The 15,130-nt window shown below is 46.8% G+C and overlaps 1 protein-coding gene across 3 annotated transcripts in view; it reads right to left on the bottom strand.

Moving 5' to 3' along the window:
* Window positions 1–15,130, bottom strand: part of TP53INP2 (tumor protein p53 inducible nuclear protein 2) — a 59,640-nt gene that overhangs the window by 28,516 nt on the left and 15,994 nt on the right. For all 3 annotated transcript variants that reach the window (XM_025205400.1, XM_025205398.1, XM_025205399.1), the window contains exon 2: window positions 4,269–4,644. In XM_025205400.1, the coding sequence (XP_025061185.1) occupies window positions 4,269–4,392 (124 nt within the window). In that variant the 5' untranslated portion in view covers window positions 4,393–4,644. The remainder of the gene's footprint in view (window positions 1–4,268; window positions 4,645–15,130) is intronic.

The raw sequence follows: 15,130 nt of genomic DNA, 5'->3' as shown, positions 1-15,130 counted from the left end.
CCTGGGCTGTGGATCCTTAATAGCAGGAGGTGAGGTCTTGCACTGAAAGGAAGCCTTGAAACATCTGGGCTAGGGACAGACATTCAAGAAGCCCGAGTCTGAATTGATTCAATCTTTGCAGGTTAGTCTAACCTGCAAAGATCGAACCAATTTGCAAATGGATAGAAATTCACTTTTGATTTGGGAAATGCAGGCACATGCCTGCAGTGGCTCAGGTTAGATGCTGGGGGATGCTAGAGTGAGCCCTCCCTTCCCTTTTATAGTGCTGAGCCGATGTTGGGGACGTGGCAAGGCTCCAGCAGGATGCTGTGATTAGGGAGAGGCCCCCACCCTGGCCTGCACCGTGGCCAGTGTGATCAAAGATGTATTTAGCCTGGTGACCTAGCAAACTCCTCTAGTACTTGTATGCTGCTGTATATGGATTGCAAGCCTAATTCAATAAAGGGACCTAAAAGTTAGGAGTTCAAGGGAACTTTTACACATGCTGCAAGGGTGGGAGGGGAAGGGGGTGGTGCTGTAATTAGAATGGCTCTGAGAGCCAGTCTAATTAAAGCGCCGTAGTGTCTCATGTATCAGTGTCCCCACGCTTCAAAAGGGTGGTGGGGGCGCTTGAACTAAAGCTTGTTTATTTGCTGGGCATATACCTAGTAGATCACCTTGTGGCCCAACCATTAGCAAGGCCCAACAGACTGCAGTGTTATAGACTAGAAGGTTAGGGACAGAAGTTACACATAAACTGGTTTAAGTGAACTCCCCTGCACCCCTGGCAGACCTGGGCTGGGGTCCTCACCCTCCAGTAGGCTGGTGCCTGACCACACCCCCTCCTCTGGAGCAGGGATGGGGTGGGGGGGAAGTGAGGGGGGGGAGCCTTGGAGGTTTTCTCTCTTCCCTTTCCCTTGGCAGTGGCTGGCACCCTGCTCTAGCACCCCCAGCTTCTGACTTGAGCCATTGCAGGCATGTGGCTGCATTTCACAAGTCAAAAGTAAGTGTCTGTTCATTGCTTATTCATTCAATCCGCACAGTTTAGACTAACCTGCAAAGACTGAATCGATTCAGCCTCTGGCTTTTTGACTGTCTGTACTTAGCCAAAGAATTCTGCTGTGAAGATCCATTGCCAGCCCTCCTCATTGCATCACCATGTGGAGGTTCAGTAACTCAACAAGCATTGCTGGTGCTTTGGGAACTTAAAGCCTCAATGGATTTCAAAGCTAAAGGAAAACAGTGGGAGATTCTAAATGTGCCCTCTGCTCTGAATCAACGAGCCCAGCTGTGAACTACACAGTGGAATTCCAAGGAAGGACAAAACAGTACAGCAACTTCTGCTCCCTTTCTCTGCCAGCATGCTTTTAAGATCTACTTCCTCCTGCCTGGCTCCATGTACTGTGCAGGTGGGACCTCAGTGCAGCTCACCTGGCAGAAAAGGAGTGACAGAGAGACATGACCCTGAGTGGTGCAAGACAGCTTCCAAACAAGTCAAGAAAAGCAAGTGGCCAGTTTTCTGGCATAAGTCCACTGAGAAATCTAGCACCAGGCACATCTATTTGTAGGAGATATTCTGAGCATCTTTTAGATTCTCCTGCAGCCAAGCTAGATCTTGCTGCCTTCAACACATAATATGAGCTGTTCGCTCTTGCAGGGATGAGCAGGACTAATGTGTAAAAGCTCCTTCAGTCTGTTGCTTTATTGTGATCCGTGGGTCCAGCCCATATCTACTGGCTGAGCTGGTTTGTAGACTTAGAACTTGTTGGGAGCTACAGAGTAAAAATGTGAGGATCCTGCCTTTAGATTCACTACCATCTGGTAGCTCCCCACTCCCTCCTTGCAGCCAGATCAGCGTGGATCTATTATCTGCAGCACAGGAGCATTTGAGTTGAGAGGCTTTCTGTGATGAAAGGAATTTGGGTCAGGGACAGAAGTCCTGCAAGGGGAAAACCTTGTCTCAAGAGGAAGCTGAGGTTTCTCATATAAGTTAAAGGCAAACACCCAGTGGTCAGGGCAGTTACCCAGGAAGTAGGAGACCCAGGTAATAGCCAGAGAGAACTGGACTCCAGAGCCTGAGAGTGGCCCTGTATGTCATATTATAACCAATGGAGGGATGTGGGGCTAGGGCAGGACAACTTACAAAGGAAATCCACAGTTCTTCTCATATGCAGAGCACCTGGGTTGTGGGAAATGTTCCTTGTCCCTCCTGCCTCCTCAAAACTCTTTGCCAGTCAGCAAGAAAGAGACAGACTGAACAGTGCTGGACTTACAGCCCTGATGATTTTTAGATAGAAAACACCAGGTTCAATGGCAGTACGAGCCCCAACTGCTGCAGACTAATAGTGTAAGCTGTAGGGGCTGGAACCAGCCCCGAGTCCTGAGTGCTTATACCACAAGAGGAATGGAGACTCTAGTTTTCCCCAGGGCAGCTGTAGCACAGATACCAACAGGTATGCCTAGCACCTCAAGACTACCTGCCTCAGGTACCTGTATGGTCCCCATCACTACAATGTGTGTGCACCTTGTTCTTTAATCTTCACAAAACTGCCATGAAGTAGGGAAATGCTATTGTCCTCATTGTACCATCACAGAGGAGATAAGTGACTTGGCCAAGGTCCCACAGGAAGTCTGTGCTGTGGAGGCAGGACTTGAATTCCAAACCCCCCCAGACCCTAGACCTATACTATAACCCCTCGGCCACCCTTCTCCCAAGATTGGAAGCATAACCAGTAGGAGCTCAAAAAGCATAACCAGTAGGAGCTCAGTCTTCTTGGCGTTATAGTTGATATTAAGGCTTAACAGAGCTAAAACAGATTTTATTTATCCTTGTTTTAGCCCAGTTTGGTTTTAAATTTAGCAGAAAGGACAAAGACTGACTATCCCTAGAGGAAGAAGATCCAAACCATTCCACTGCTGCAGTTACTTATTTCTGGGCAGAGTTGCAGTGCAGTAAGGAGAAGATGGCACTCTAGCAGCCCATTTGGGCCATGGCCAGTTTTGGGCCAGCCAGTTTGTGCTATGACATGGATAGACTGCACCAAACCAGGGCAGCTGGCATGACTACTATTGTTTCTTTAGCTGCTGTCAGAGCTAAATGGGATAAAGATGCCTCACGCTCATCTCTTCAATACATTTGTGATAGGCAATCAAACAGCAAGTGTTTCTGTTCACTGACTTCCGATGGATTTGACTCTGCAGCCTATATGTGAAACCATATTCCTTATCCCAGCAGCTCCACAAAGCTTCCCAGAAAACATTACCAGTGGTCTGTCTTTGAGCTTGTTTGCTCAGCCACATAGTACTTAATCTTGAATTTCAGTGACTGCAGTGCACACGAGCAGCGCTGCATTTAGAGGTCCAGTCCAGCTGTCATTGCAATCTGTGGGATTTTGGCCTTTGCCTTCGAAGGAAGCAAAATCAGGACTTGGGTGTTACATGATATTTCAGCTCCTCTCCCATTAGCCTGTCTAAGCGTGATAAACTGATGATACTCCTACCATAAGCTGACAAGCTTCCTGATGTCATGGAGCACTACCTCCTCAAACACTGAGATGTCACATGATTTCTAGTGGCATATGTGGCAACTTTCATACCGTTTATTCATTCCCAGGTCCAGCAATTCATGTCTTTGAACAAATGTTAAAGGGCTGATGGTGAGCAGTCTCAACCCTCTGAAGACAAGGTGACAGCACTTCTGAGGCTGCCACTACTGCTATCCATCTATCTCCTTTCAAGCTGCCCTGGAGCTGGGAAGTGCTATTCAGCCAACAAAGAGAGGGAACGCCCCACTGCAGAGCAACAGCAAGGTGTATTCAGTCTGGGAGCAGGGGCTGTAGTTTCTGATACAGGAGGGGTAAGCCCAGAGTGCTACCTGGAGCAGTTAGGCTGGGCAGCCTGGCTTGAACAGAGATGGGGTTGGCAATGTCTCACATCAGTGCCAGTAAATTTCGAAGTCAAATGTTTGGCAGTCTGAATCTTGTGGCTCTGTGGGATCAGGCTGGAGATCCTCAAAGGAGAAGCTTCCTCAGGAGATTTCTACCTCCTCAGACCAAAATACCAAGGGAACTGCCTAATTTGTAGTATTTTCAGCATTTCTGCTTCCCGCCCTGGCCAAAATCAGCAAGTGCAGGGCAGGAGGCCAACCAGACTCTGAAGAGCCATGCGGGCTCAGGGAGAGGTTGGGTCAGAGGGGCAGTGGCAGGAATGGGAAGGGTTGGATTGTATCTGAAGTGGCTCACTCATGCTTAGGTATGTGGAGAAATGTACCCCTCCCCTTGTTCTCTCACCTGGAAGGTCAATAATGAGCCACCCATCCTCTTCCTCCTCCTCAGAGACAAAGAGTTTTGGTTCCTCAAGGCCCTCAGGTGTGCTGCTGTCACTGAAGAAGAGGCTGGTGAGACGTTGGAACATGGCTGGGGAATGATTTCCAAAGCAAGTTTTGATGGGAAGAAAGATGAAAGCTGGCGTTGTGTGTTGGCCTCAGAACACAAAGGTGGAAGTTGCAGGCGGGTGTTGGCTAGGACGGTGAAGCTCAGGAGTCTTGTATTGGTGGACAAATCCTTCCGATGGGCAGGAATCACTTCCTTCCTAGTGAAATCTTAGCTGAGTTGAGTTATATATAGTGCAATCATGAGGTTCTTCACTTGGCTTCAGTGCAAAGGCCTGCAAAGAAAGGAGAAATTCATTCATGCCCTCTGAAAAGCCCAGGCTTCCCACATCACAAGGGATTCAGACAGGCTGCAAGGAAGGGAAGAAGGAAACCCTGACATGGCTCAGCTACAATTAACTGCAGTCATTTTCCTTTCAGGTGTACTGCATGCTGTGCCGTAGGGCAGCGTCTAGAGTCAGGCTGCCACACTTCTTACTTTCTCTTATTTTACTGAACCCACAGCGCCATACCAACCAGCCTTGTTCTTTCCTTCTCCATTTCACCCTGAACAATGACTGTTCCCTCACCTGTTCCCAAACAGTTACTCATGTTTACCCAGTTTCCTCAGTGCATATTTATGACACTATAGAAAGAATAAGAAATGGGTTGATTGAGCGTTAGAACCATGAGTTTTAGTCCTGGCTCTGCCACTGGCTTCCTGGTTGACCTTGGCCAAGTCACTTCTCTCTCTAAAACAAGGAGCTTGACACCTGCTCACCTGCATCAGGTACTTTATAGATGAAAAACACAATATTGTTCCATGTACGAGCATTATAACTAATAGCTAGCTGAGGGAGGGGTCTGAATTGCCTGAGCACCCCAAGGTCCTGTGCTTGGATGGAGCAGCTGATGTATTTATCTCTATAGAGCCAGGCTGGACACCCCCCAAGAATAGATTTTCCTGGATTCTGTGTTATGTCACGGGTGTCTTTAGCGGTTTGGAGGTAGGAAGCAGAGGCCCTGTAACTTTTTTGTTCAGAAAAACTTAGCCAAACAAAATGAGGTGTTTCTAGCTCCCATGATGGTGCTGGGTGAGTTGCACTCACCAGTTACTCAGATGCTCCAGACTTTTCCACTATTTGAGTCTTGCGTGACAGCAGGAGACAATGAGGGGGGGTGTCTGATAAATTTTAACTGTACCATAGGAAGTTAGCCCTGGCCCAGATTCTGAGTTTGATTACCCTGGTGTAAAAAGAGGAACCCATGCGTTGCAACAGTTACTCCAGTTTTATGTTGGGATCAGAATCTGGCTCAGCACTTCTAGCCCAAAGCTCTGATGAAAAACTGGAAAGGGATTTGGACGGGCATAATGGTGCAATTGTATTGAAAAGCTGATTAGAATGTAAACAGCAAGAGCTGCTAGGGGTCACCCTGATCTCTGTAAAGCATGAGGGTTTGGTTAACCACAATCACTCCTTATCAAGATGAAGCAGACAGGATACTAAATATGTATACCCAGAGCAGGCATCTGCTGAGGGACAGCTCACTGCCAGCAAGATTCAGCCATTAAGATTCTTAGATTGGTAAATGCGCCTGTCTGGGTCCTCTTTTCCAGCCAAAGACACAGCTTCATGTAAGAGAATAATAAATGGAAGTTACAAATAAACAGAACCAGAAATAACTACGTCCCCTGTTTCTTTCCTGAACATTTTGTTGATATGGAAATATTCTACCCTGCTCCAATAAATAATATTTAGTGTGGATTTAGCTCTTCCCACCTGTTGATCTCAAAGCACTTTGCAAAATTAGGTGGGTGTTTCACAGACAAGTGACAGAACTGGGAACAGAGTACTTATTTCCCTATTTTCAGACTACTGCCCAAGAACTAGTCATGAGGGAGCATGTTAGGCAGGAAGAGGAGGAGCAAGAAATGGTTTATATTTTGCTATTGGAAATACAAGAAGTAATAAAAAGATGGGGAGAAAAGCAATTCACTGCTCCATGTCCTCAAAACTTTTCCTGCTTGAGTGTAGCAGAGAGAAACCAAAGAAAATATAGTCAGTTAACTAATCCTTCTTTCTCTTCCAAATTTTGGAGCTCACATCAACTGAACCCAGATCTCAGCCACCTCAGATCTGAAAAGCAAATGAATCTGCCAAATGCATATGAAATTTGCCCAATTTCCTTGCCATTGCATTCATAACATAAGCAAGAAAAAACATGTCTTGTCATGCAAAGGGCAAGTGCAGGCCTAACAGAGAATTGCATAGTTGCAGCCCATAAGAGCTTGTTCACTAGATCAGAGGCATTAACTGTGCTGGGGCTCTTGGGCTGCAATATGATGGTAGTGTCCAAGAGTGCACTCTTACAAAAACATCAGATGGCTTTGTGAGCCATGCCTTTTGCTTGATAAGGTTACTGACTCCAGGACATGCAAAGTACCACTATGAGTTTTTCATAATAAAGAACTTCACCCATTTTAGGGGAGGTGAGAAGCTGGTGAGGTGCGACTCAAAGAGGCTTGGTGGAAATCCATATAATTTATTATAAACCCCTGTTAATTTTTGGATAAGATTTTCCAGTCCAGTCCAGAAACTTTCAGCCCGAATAGCAATTTCTGAGAATGAAGCTAGGGGACAATATAGCTTTGGTTCAGGTTCAGAGAACCTAGCGGCCTTTTCTGTGAATAGTTTAAGCACCCCCATGCTTTGAAACAAGGAGATGAAACTTGACAGCCAGGTGGCCTTTGTAGCTTCTGTCTTCCCTGAGTTTCCCCTGTGGAAGTCCAAGCAACAAGGAGCAAGCGAGCTCAATCAAATGAAAAGGGAACAGGAGTTGAGATTGGAAGGGGGATGTATAGGTTCTTAAGGTATTGATTGGGACTTGAGTCTTTTGGTGTGGAGGGTAAAAAGGGAAACTGGGAATTAGGATCAGAGGAAATGAACTGGGAGCTGAAGGGACTGGGCTCAGCTGTGCAAGAAAACTTGGACAGAGAATGGTGTCAGGAAAAAAGGAGAACAGGGACAGGAGACAAATGTGAGGAGGAGGGAAGAACTAGTTGGACAAAGAGACAGGACCAGAATCTTGTGGGAGATGGATTCACTGTTAGTATGTGGAAAAGCAGCATGCAATCATTACCACATGCAGGTTCACAGGCTTTCTTAATTCTAAGTTGTGAGCACTTGACTGTGGACCCCTAATAATGTTGTTTTAATGCAGGTTCTTGTCATCAAAATGACGATGCAGCAAGTTGGAAACTCCCCAGTACACACATTAAAATATGTAAAGAGTGCAAGGTCTGTAACTACCTGGTTCTCCAATACAAGCCATGTGATGAAAGTTCTTCACAAGTCAACAGCTTTGAACTCAGAGCAAAGACTTTGCTTACAACATTAAGAAGTGGGGAGTGCTTGCTGGACCATGCACATGACTCCTGCAGCAGATGGGGACAACAAATGTCAATTTGAAAGGCAAGAGTTTCTGCAGCACAGAGCTGACACCATGGGTTTATTTATTATGATAGTGGTGCAGGACCAAACGCAGAGCCCTGTTGTGCCAATATAACAAAGTAGATATTCTTTGCTCCTCCCAAGATTACGGTTCAAATACACAAGACAAATGGACAGCTATAACACACAAGCACAGTGAATGGGGTGATTGGCTGCAAACACTCTGTTAGTTCTACACCCTGTTCTACTTTGATTTTTAATGTTTCGGGGAAAACTGTTTGAGGAGGAAAATAGCTAACAGGGTAAAGGAAGGCCCAAAGAACAGCTTAGTGGGTTATGCTGGGGCAGGTCCATCATCCAATCTACTGAAGACTATAAGTAGCTCAGGAAGGACTGTCTGGAGTTAGAGCAGCTGGGGGCTGCTGTAACTTACACTGAAGGCTTTTTACCTGCTGAGGAGGCACAAGATTTAGACAGCACAGAGGTGACCTTGTGTCAACTCTCTCCCCTCAAGGCTATGTGTCCAAGAGGTACAAGCCAGAATTTCCCCCGAAGACCAATAATGACAGCATTTTAGAGGGGAGTAGAATAAAAACATCTCTCCATTCCAAAGTTAAACAGACAGAATTGCTCTCCAGTTCTGAACACCCTGGCTTGTTTCTTTCTGAACTGAGGAAGAAGCATGTCTGGCACTTACCATCCAGCTCAGGGAGTCAGGCACTCATTCTACAGAGCCAGGAACTCAACCCTCAGGCAGGTCACTTTGTCATTCTCTGCTTCATTACCACCCCCATTTTAATGATAGGGAACCTAATTCCCTGCAGCTCAGAAGGGGGTAGGAGCCTAATTTAATTTGTATCAGTAAAGCTCTTGGAGGTCTGCAGATGGGAGGCGCAAAGTGAAAATTCATTTAGATGACGGACTAAAAGGAACTAGAACACATCAGGGACAGACTTGTGGAAGCTAAAGTTGCAACCATGAGACAGTGTTATACATGCAGTTCTCTGCTTTGCACAGCTGTATATGTATTAAACTTACACGATAAGACCCCTGTTTAAAAGAGTGGTTGTTTTTGACTGAAGTAGCCTTTTGGGAGTTTGGGCCTAGCATCAGCTATATCTACTTTTCCTTGATTTAAGTGAATAAACCACCAGGTGATGCCTTGATCAGAGAGCACATGATTAGGTGATTAGGATGGAAGTTATGCCTGCTATTAGAGGAGTTGCCTAGGATCTTCCTTTCTCCGACAAGGGAGTCCTTTAAGTGAGTCATGCAGGTGCCTTAGCCAGGAAGAGCCTGGAGTAGGGTTGGATAAGAAGTGGAAGGGCACCTGGACAGGGTAGAAAGCAGGTCTGAGGGGATAGTGATGTAAATGGATGGGCCAAAGGACTGAGCCCAGGTGTGGCCTAGAAGGACTGTTGAGCCCTGAAGCAGGAATTGAGGTCCAGCCTCAAGACACGTTGAAACAGGAAGGCCTTGTATTGAGGGGCCAATAGTGCGATGGGGAGAATGCTGTTTGGTGTGGAAAGGGCCGGAAAGACCATCGAGGCTGTGACAAAATTAATCTCTGTGGTGTGGGATACTTTTGCCCCTCTCCTCAGTATATGCAGGGAACTGGAGACAAAGTCACCTCAATGGGTCAAAGCCTGGAGGGTGGGGAAGAGAGAGTGAGCAGACCTGAAAAGAAGTGGGAATTGGAGCATGTGAAAGTACATCCTGAGTAACAAATGCTGGCATAGGGTGAGCTGATCAGGGTACAGAGATTCTTCACCTTTCTGAGGCTGAGAGGGAGAAAACTGCTGAGTGCCCTGAGGGACAGAAAGAAAGGGTAACTTGTTTGTGTACACGCATCACGCTGGCCAGATGCGTGCAATTCTCCAGCCTGCCCTGCCTGCTGAAGGAGCTCCTTAGACCCTGAGCAGCTGTGGGCTGCAAAAGCAAATGAGTAGCAGCTCAGCAGGCTCCTTACTGAGACCCTCTCAGGGGTTGTTCTCCTATAAATTATTTTAATCACAAACTAGGTTGCCCATGCAACTGAGCTGCCTTGTTATGACTCTTATCTCCGTTTCTTCTCCTCTTAAGGCTATCTGATCCAAAACCAAGCCTGCTGTACTGAAAACCTTCCTGGTGATTTGGATGACCTTTGGGACCATAATGAACCTCAGTGATGATTATGAATGAACTTTCAAGTTCAAGTGGGCTTGTGTTTTAAAGACTCTCTCTTCAACTAAGTAGGCTAGAAACAATTCAAAGACAGGCCATGATTCTCTGGTAAGTGGTGTGGTCACAATGCTTCAGCAGCAGGCTTCCAGATATAAAATCTTATCCATGCACAGTAGGAACATAGGTAATGTACACACACACAGATCCTATGTCAGACATCCAGTTGCCTGGATACACTCATATCCATGAATATGATTGACTCATTACTATTTATACCATGTTGCTCCATGTAGGTGCTCTGCTCAAGCACCCGCACAGGTGCTCTGTGAGGGGAGCTATCCCAGTGCTCTAACTGGCTATACCTAAAAACTTAATATTGACCTCTAGTTTTGTGTTGCTCAAAGGCAGCACTTGCATAACCAAGTACTAAATAAATGCACAGTAACCAGAGTTACTGTGAAGTAGTGCTGGCAAACACCTTTTTAGTGACACTACCGTGCAGTAGCTTAATAATACTGCAGTAGCAGCCTTAGAGGAGGGCAAACAGGGTGACCACCCGGGGCCCCACACTTTATAAAAATAAAAAATTAATTACACTGAATATTTATATTACCAATATTGCATTAAGAAGGGGTGCACCGATACAGATTTTTGGGGCCGATACCAATAGCTGATTTTTAAGGAGGCATATCGGCCGATACTGATCCGATTTTTGATAGCAGCCCTGCAGCTGGGAGAGCTGCCTCCAGCTGGTAAGTCTGGTGTAGTGGAAGTGGGGCAGAGCTGGGAAGGGCCATGGGGAGGGGCAGATCAGGGTCCCTGCGGTGAGTGGGGAGGGGAGCTAGGACTGGGGCAAGCGCTGCCCAGCCGGGGTGAGGTGGACGTGGGACAGAACCAAGGCTCATCTGGGGGGCGTGGGGAAGGGAAGGGCAGCTATTGGTATTGGCCCCAAAACTGGGGGCATAGGGGTGTTATGGTAAATTTTGGTATGGCTGCATCCCCCCCATCCCATTGCTGCCAGTGCCTGCCCTGAGCCTAACCCCACCCTGCCAGGGAGAGCTTGGTGCAGCCCCAGCCCCATGCAGATCTGGAGGCACACGCCCCTTCCCACCCCCCATGCCCTCCTGAACTAGCAGTGGGAACAGCAGCAGGAGCTGCCAGATGAGCAGGTGAGTGCCAGATGAGCCACAGCTCCATCCCACGCCCACACCATCCCAGCTGGGCAATGCTTGTCCCAGCCCCAGCTCCACTCCTCCCTCACTGCGGGGGCCTTCATCTGCCCCCCTCACACCGTTTCCCTTCCCCCTCCCCTTCCACCACACCAGACTTACCAACTGCACACAGCTCTTCAAGCTGCCTGGCTGTGCTCCTCACCGCCTACATGCTGCGCTGCAGCTGCACACATGCATGGGCCATTTATCAGCCATATCAGGCCGAGTTCCAATACAGACAATTTTCTTTATATCGGTGCTGATCCGATATTGAACCAATGTATCGGTGCACCTCTAGTATTAAGATGCTTTCATTGCAGTTTCTTGGATAGGGCAAAGTGAAATTGAAAATGTCCAACTTGCTCATAGGTCATCAAAATTAAGCTTCTAAGGGGCCCCAAATGACTCTCTTGGCCCAGGGCCCCAACAACCATATGGCACCACTGAATACTGTGCAGTAGTGTATTAGCACGGTCCGTGCTGTGATGAGCTACTACGTAGTGTTATTAGGACTCCGTGCAGCTATCATCTCATGTAGATGTGCCCACATTGTCACATTGAGAGACAGCCTTTGTGGCTCACATTTAATGGAAGGAGGAACAGAAAATACTAGAGGTTCAATGCAATTGTGTGAATAATTTGTATCTCCAGGACCTTGTGATGCTGGGGTGCTCTTTCCTTAGTGCTGCCATGAGGATGGACATTTTCACATTTAACTGTCACATATAAAAATCCTTGAGGGAGCTTTTTAGTAACTGCTGTGAACTCCCTGCATGTCTGGTCTCAGGCTAAGGGAGCTGCTTCATGAGGGCTCATTAAGCACTCATCTGTTTAAGTGACTCTTTGCATTCATTATAAAATGCCGGAGAACATTATACAGAAACTAGCATTGAAGCTAATCTATGTGGGGCACACACACATCTTGTAACAAGAGCTGCTGGGCAGACAACTTGGAGAAGAGAGAAGGTGAAATTTAGTTTTAAATTAGGGAAAAAAGTGAGGGAGGGATAATACAGTGTTCAGGTAGAAGGCTCTGCATCCAGCCAGTAACATGGTAGCCAGATTTCCTATGAGCAGAAGACCATCTGCTTATCTACAGACCTGCTGACACCCCTGACCATTGCAAGCGTTATTCTACTTGCTAGGGTTCACCCAGCTCATGACTATCTAAAAGCACATTCAGTCAAGCTGTCCTTGCTAGATTTCCTACAGCAGTCTCTCTCCAGGTTAGAAACCATTAGAGTTATCACCATAACACACAATCACTCCGCAATCTAGGTGAGAATTCCTACAAGACTCCTTAGGAGGAGCTCATCTTGCAAACTTGAATAGGCCCAATGACATCAACAAAAATACTCCTTGTGTGTACGTACTGCAGGATCAGATCCTGTATTAAAGCTTGCAGGAAGCTCTTCATTTCAGCCTAAACTGCTGACCTGCAGCAATTTAAAAAAGTGGGTTTCCTTGGTTATGGAATGGGATCATGGCCTAAAGACATGGTCAAACCAACACCATGCAAGGTTGGTTGCTAGCAAATGTGGGTGACATGACTCTTCATCCAGTGCCAGTAGGTGGTTCCCCTGGAGGAACTGCTATCAGATGCTGGCACACTTTCAGAAATATGCTAATACTGGACAAGGTACCCTTCAGCTGATGTCCTTTATCTTGACTTTTGCATACCACCAATGTCTGACCTCACAAGCTCATTCTTTCTGGGTCAATAAGATGCATGGCAAGACTGAGCCCAGAAAAAGAAACACCTGATACTCATTTACAGTGAACCACCTTCTGCTTAAATCCAAAGTCCAGTATCTGCTAATGCTCATGTACAGTTGTGAAGGACTGTGATAAACACTCATAAGGCACACACTACTATAATGGAAGCAGTTATGATGCCCACATACACATGCAGGCTTGGAGCACCAATGCACAAACACAGCCAGAATTGCAGAGAAAGCAGGAGAGAGATACCTTAGCAGATAATACCTGGGTCCAAGAGAGCTGGGTTCTGTGATTTTGGGTGTTACTTACAGCTGTTTTTTTTCTGAGAGAGACTCAAGATAGTGAGAACAGATCAGTTTTTGGGTGCCCAAGACTTTAAAGTTGGTTCTTGGAGATTCTCAGCACTTTTATGTGCCAGTGACTTCAAATGAAGTTGTGGATGCTTCACATCTGATAACAAGGTTCTAGGAGGCCTCAGACTAGGCATGCAAGGTCTGAGGTACCTACGATCTATGGCCATTTATGAGAATATTGGTTAGTGGCTCTCTTTGCATCTGGATCCCTGTCTATGAAGCAAGGATAAATGATGCCCCTTTCATGGGTACAAAGAACAAGATGTCTGCACAAGACTCAACTGATCATCTTAGTCCTTATGGCAACCTGGTGTTCCTCACGCACTTGTGAGAGGTTGAGGTACATTTCCCCCACTATCTGCAGATGCTCTGGGATCTTCCAGAGGCATCACTGGTGACCTTCAGGGTCATATTCTGGACCAGAGAGAGGGACAAGTTGCCAGCATTCAGATACTAGATAAGCAGCAGTCATGGGTCTAGCAGTAAGAGTCTGTGCCTGAGTTCCTTTAAAGCTCACACAATTCCTGTCTTTGACAGTGGTTTGCAATGAAGCCAGCTTGCCCTTATTAAAGGCAGTAATGGATTTTCAGACCCTTGTCCAATCAGCTTCTCTCTCCTAACATTTAGTCACTGGAAGGGGAGGAAGGGCAGGGACCGTCTAGGTCGCAGTGCTGCAAGAGGTGGGAGCAGGAAACAGGAGCAGTCAGATGGCACCTAACTGGGACACAAAACCCATCAAAGGAGAATAGGGAGGGTCAGAAGCAGATCTGTAGTTCACAAGTGATGGGGGCCTGGTCTTCCTGCTCTCACAGTGAGAACAGCTAGTTGAGATCGTCACACAGGGCATGGCTGGGCAAGGGAACAGGTGTTTCCATGGGAGGGAAGGAATCTACATATTATGGCTTGATACTGATCAAAGAAACACATCATGATGGGCCCTTCCGGACACATGGCAGCCTCCTGAAGCATGCTGCTTTGTTCTTATAGGGCCCCCTGCAGTTCTGTAGTGCATGCATTATGTATGGGGTGGTAATGCATTTAGGGCTTCACTCCAGGTTTACGCTGGAGCACCCTCCCCCCACCTGCCACCCCCGACTTGCTGGGATCAATGGATGATTTGCCACTTAAATAGAATTATTACTGTCTTCAGCCTGGGCAGCTGCTCTTTTAACAAGGCTTCAGTACTACCTATATTTAGCTTTCTCAATAAAGCCACAAGCTGGTTCCTTCTCTCTGGGTGCACAGGTACATAGTGCCTGATGGAAAGGTCCCCAAAACACCTCTATCATGGCCTGAGTGGTATAGGCTGAAGCCCTCTGACACTGAGATCAATGGACTTAGGGTCAGGCTGTTAAGGAAACTTGTCTGATGGCCTCTCCCTCTTTCCTGAGTGAGGCTTGTAGCTCTCCTGCTTCCAAACAGGGGAATGTGGAGGCAAGTAGCTCTCTTCCTCCAGTACTGCCCCACAGGTCTCATTCCCATTCATGAGATGCAGGCAGGAGCAAGCCCAGCCAGAGTATTTTGAAAATATTAATTTAGTTGCAAGGTAGCAGAGACAGAGCAAATGAAGGTTGTGGGCTGGTATCCCCAGAGGCAACATTGCCAGGGCCTGTTTTCTTGCTGACGCAGGCTTTCTGGCACAGTCAGATAGTCCAGAGGTGAATGATGCATACACCATTTGCTAGGCCATTCTACACACACCCGGTGTCTAACATATTATCAACTATGTCTATTGAATACATGGTTTCAAATGAGCCTTCTACTCTTGTCCTCCATTACATCTGCTTTCCCTTCATAATAGTCTTTCCTCCTGTTCACACTAGGACACAGCCTTCCCTGCACTGATTTCAGCATGCTTTTGCTTTTCCTTTCCTCTCTTTC

This window comes from Alligator sinensis, unplaced genomic scaffold, assembly GCF_000455745.1.
Source record: "Alligator sinensis unplaced genomic scaffold, ASM45574v1 scaffold511_1, whole genome shotgun sequence".
Taxonomy (NCBI): Eukaryota; Metazoa; Chordata; order Crocodylia; family Alligatoridae; genus Alligator; species Alligator sinensis.
The sequence above is the reverse complement of the archived record's forward strand: the minus strand, read 5'-3'. Positions and strand labels throughout refer to the sequence as shown.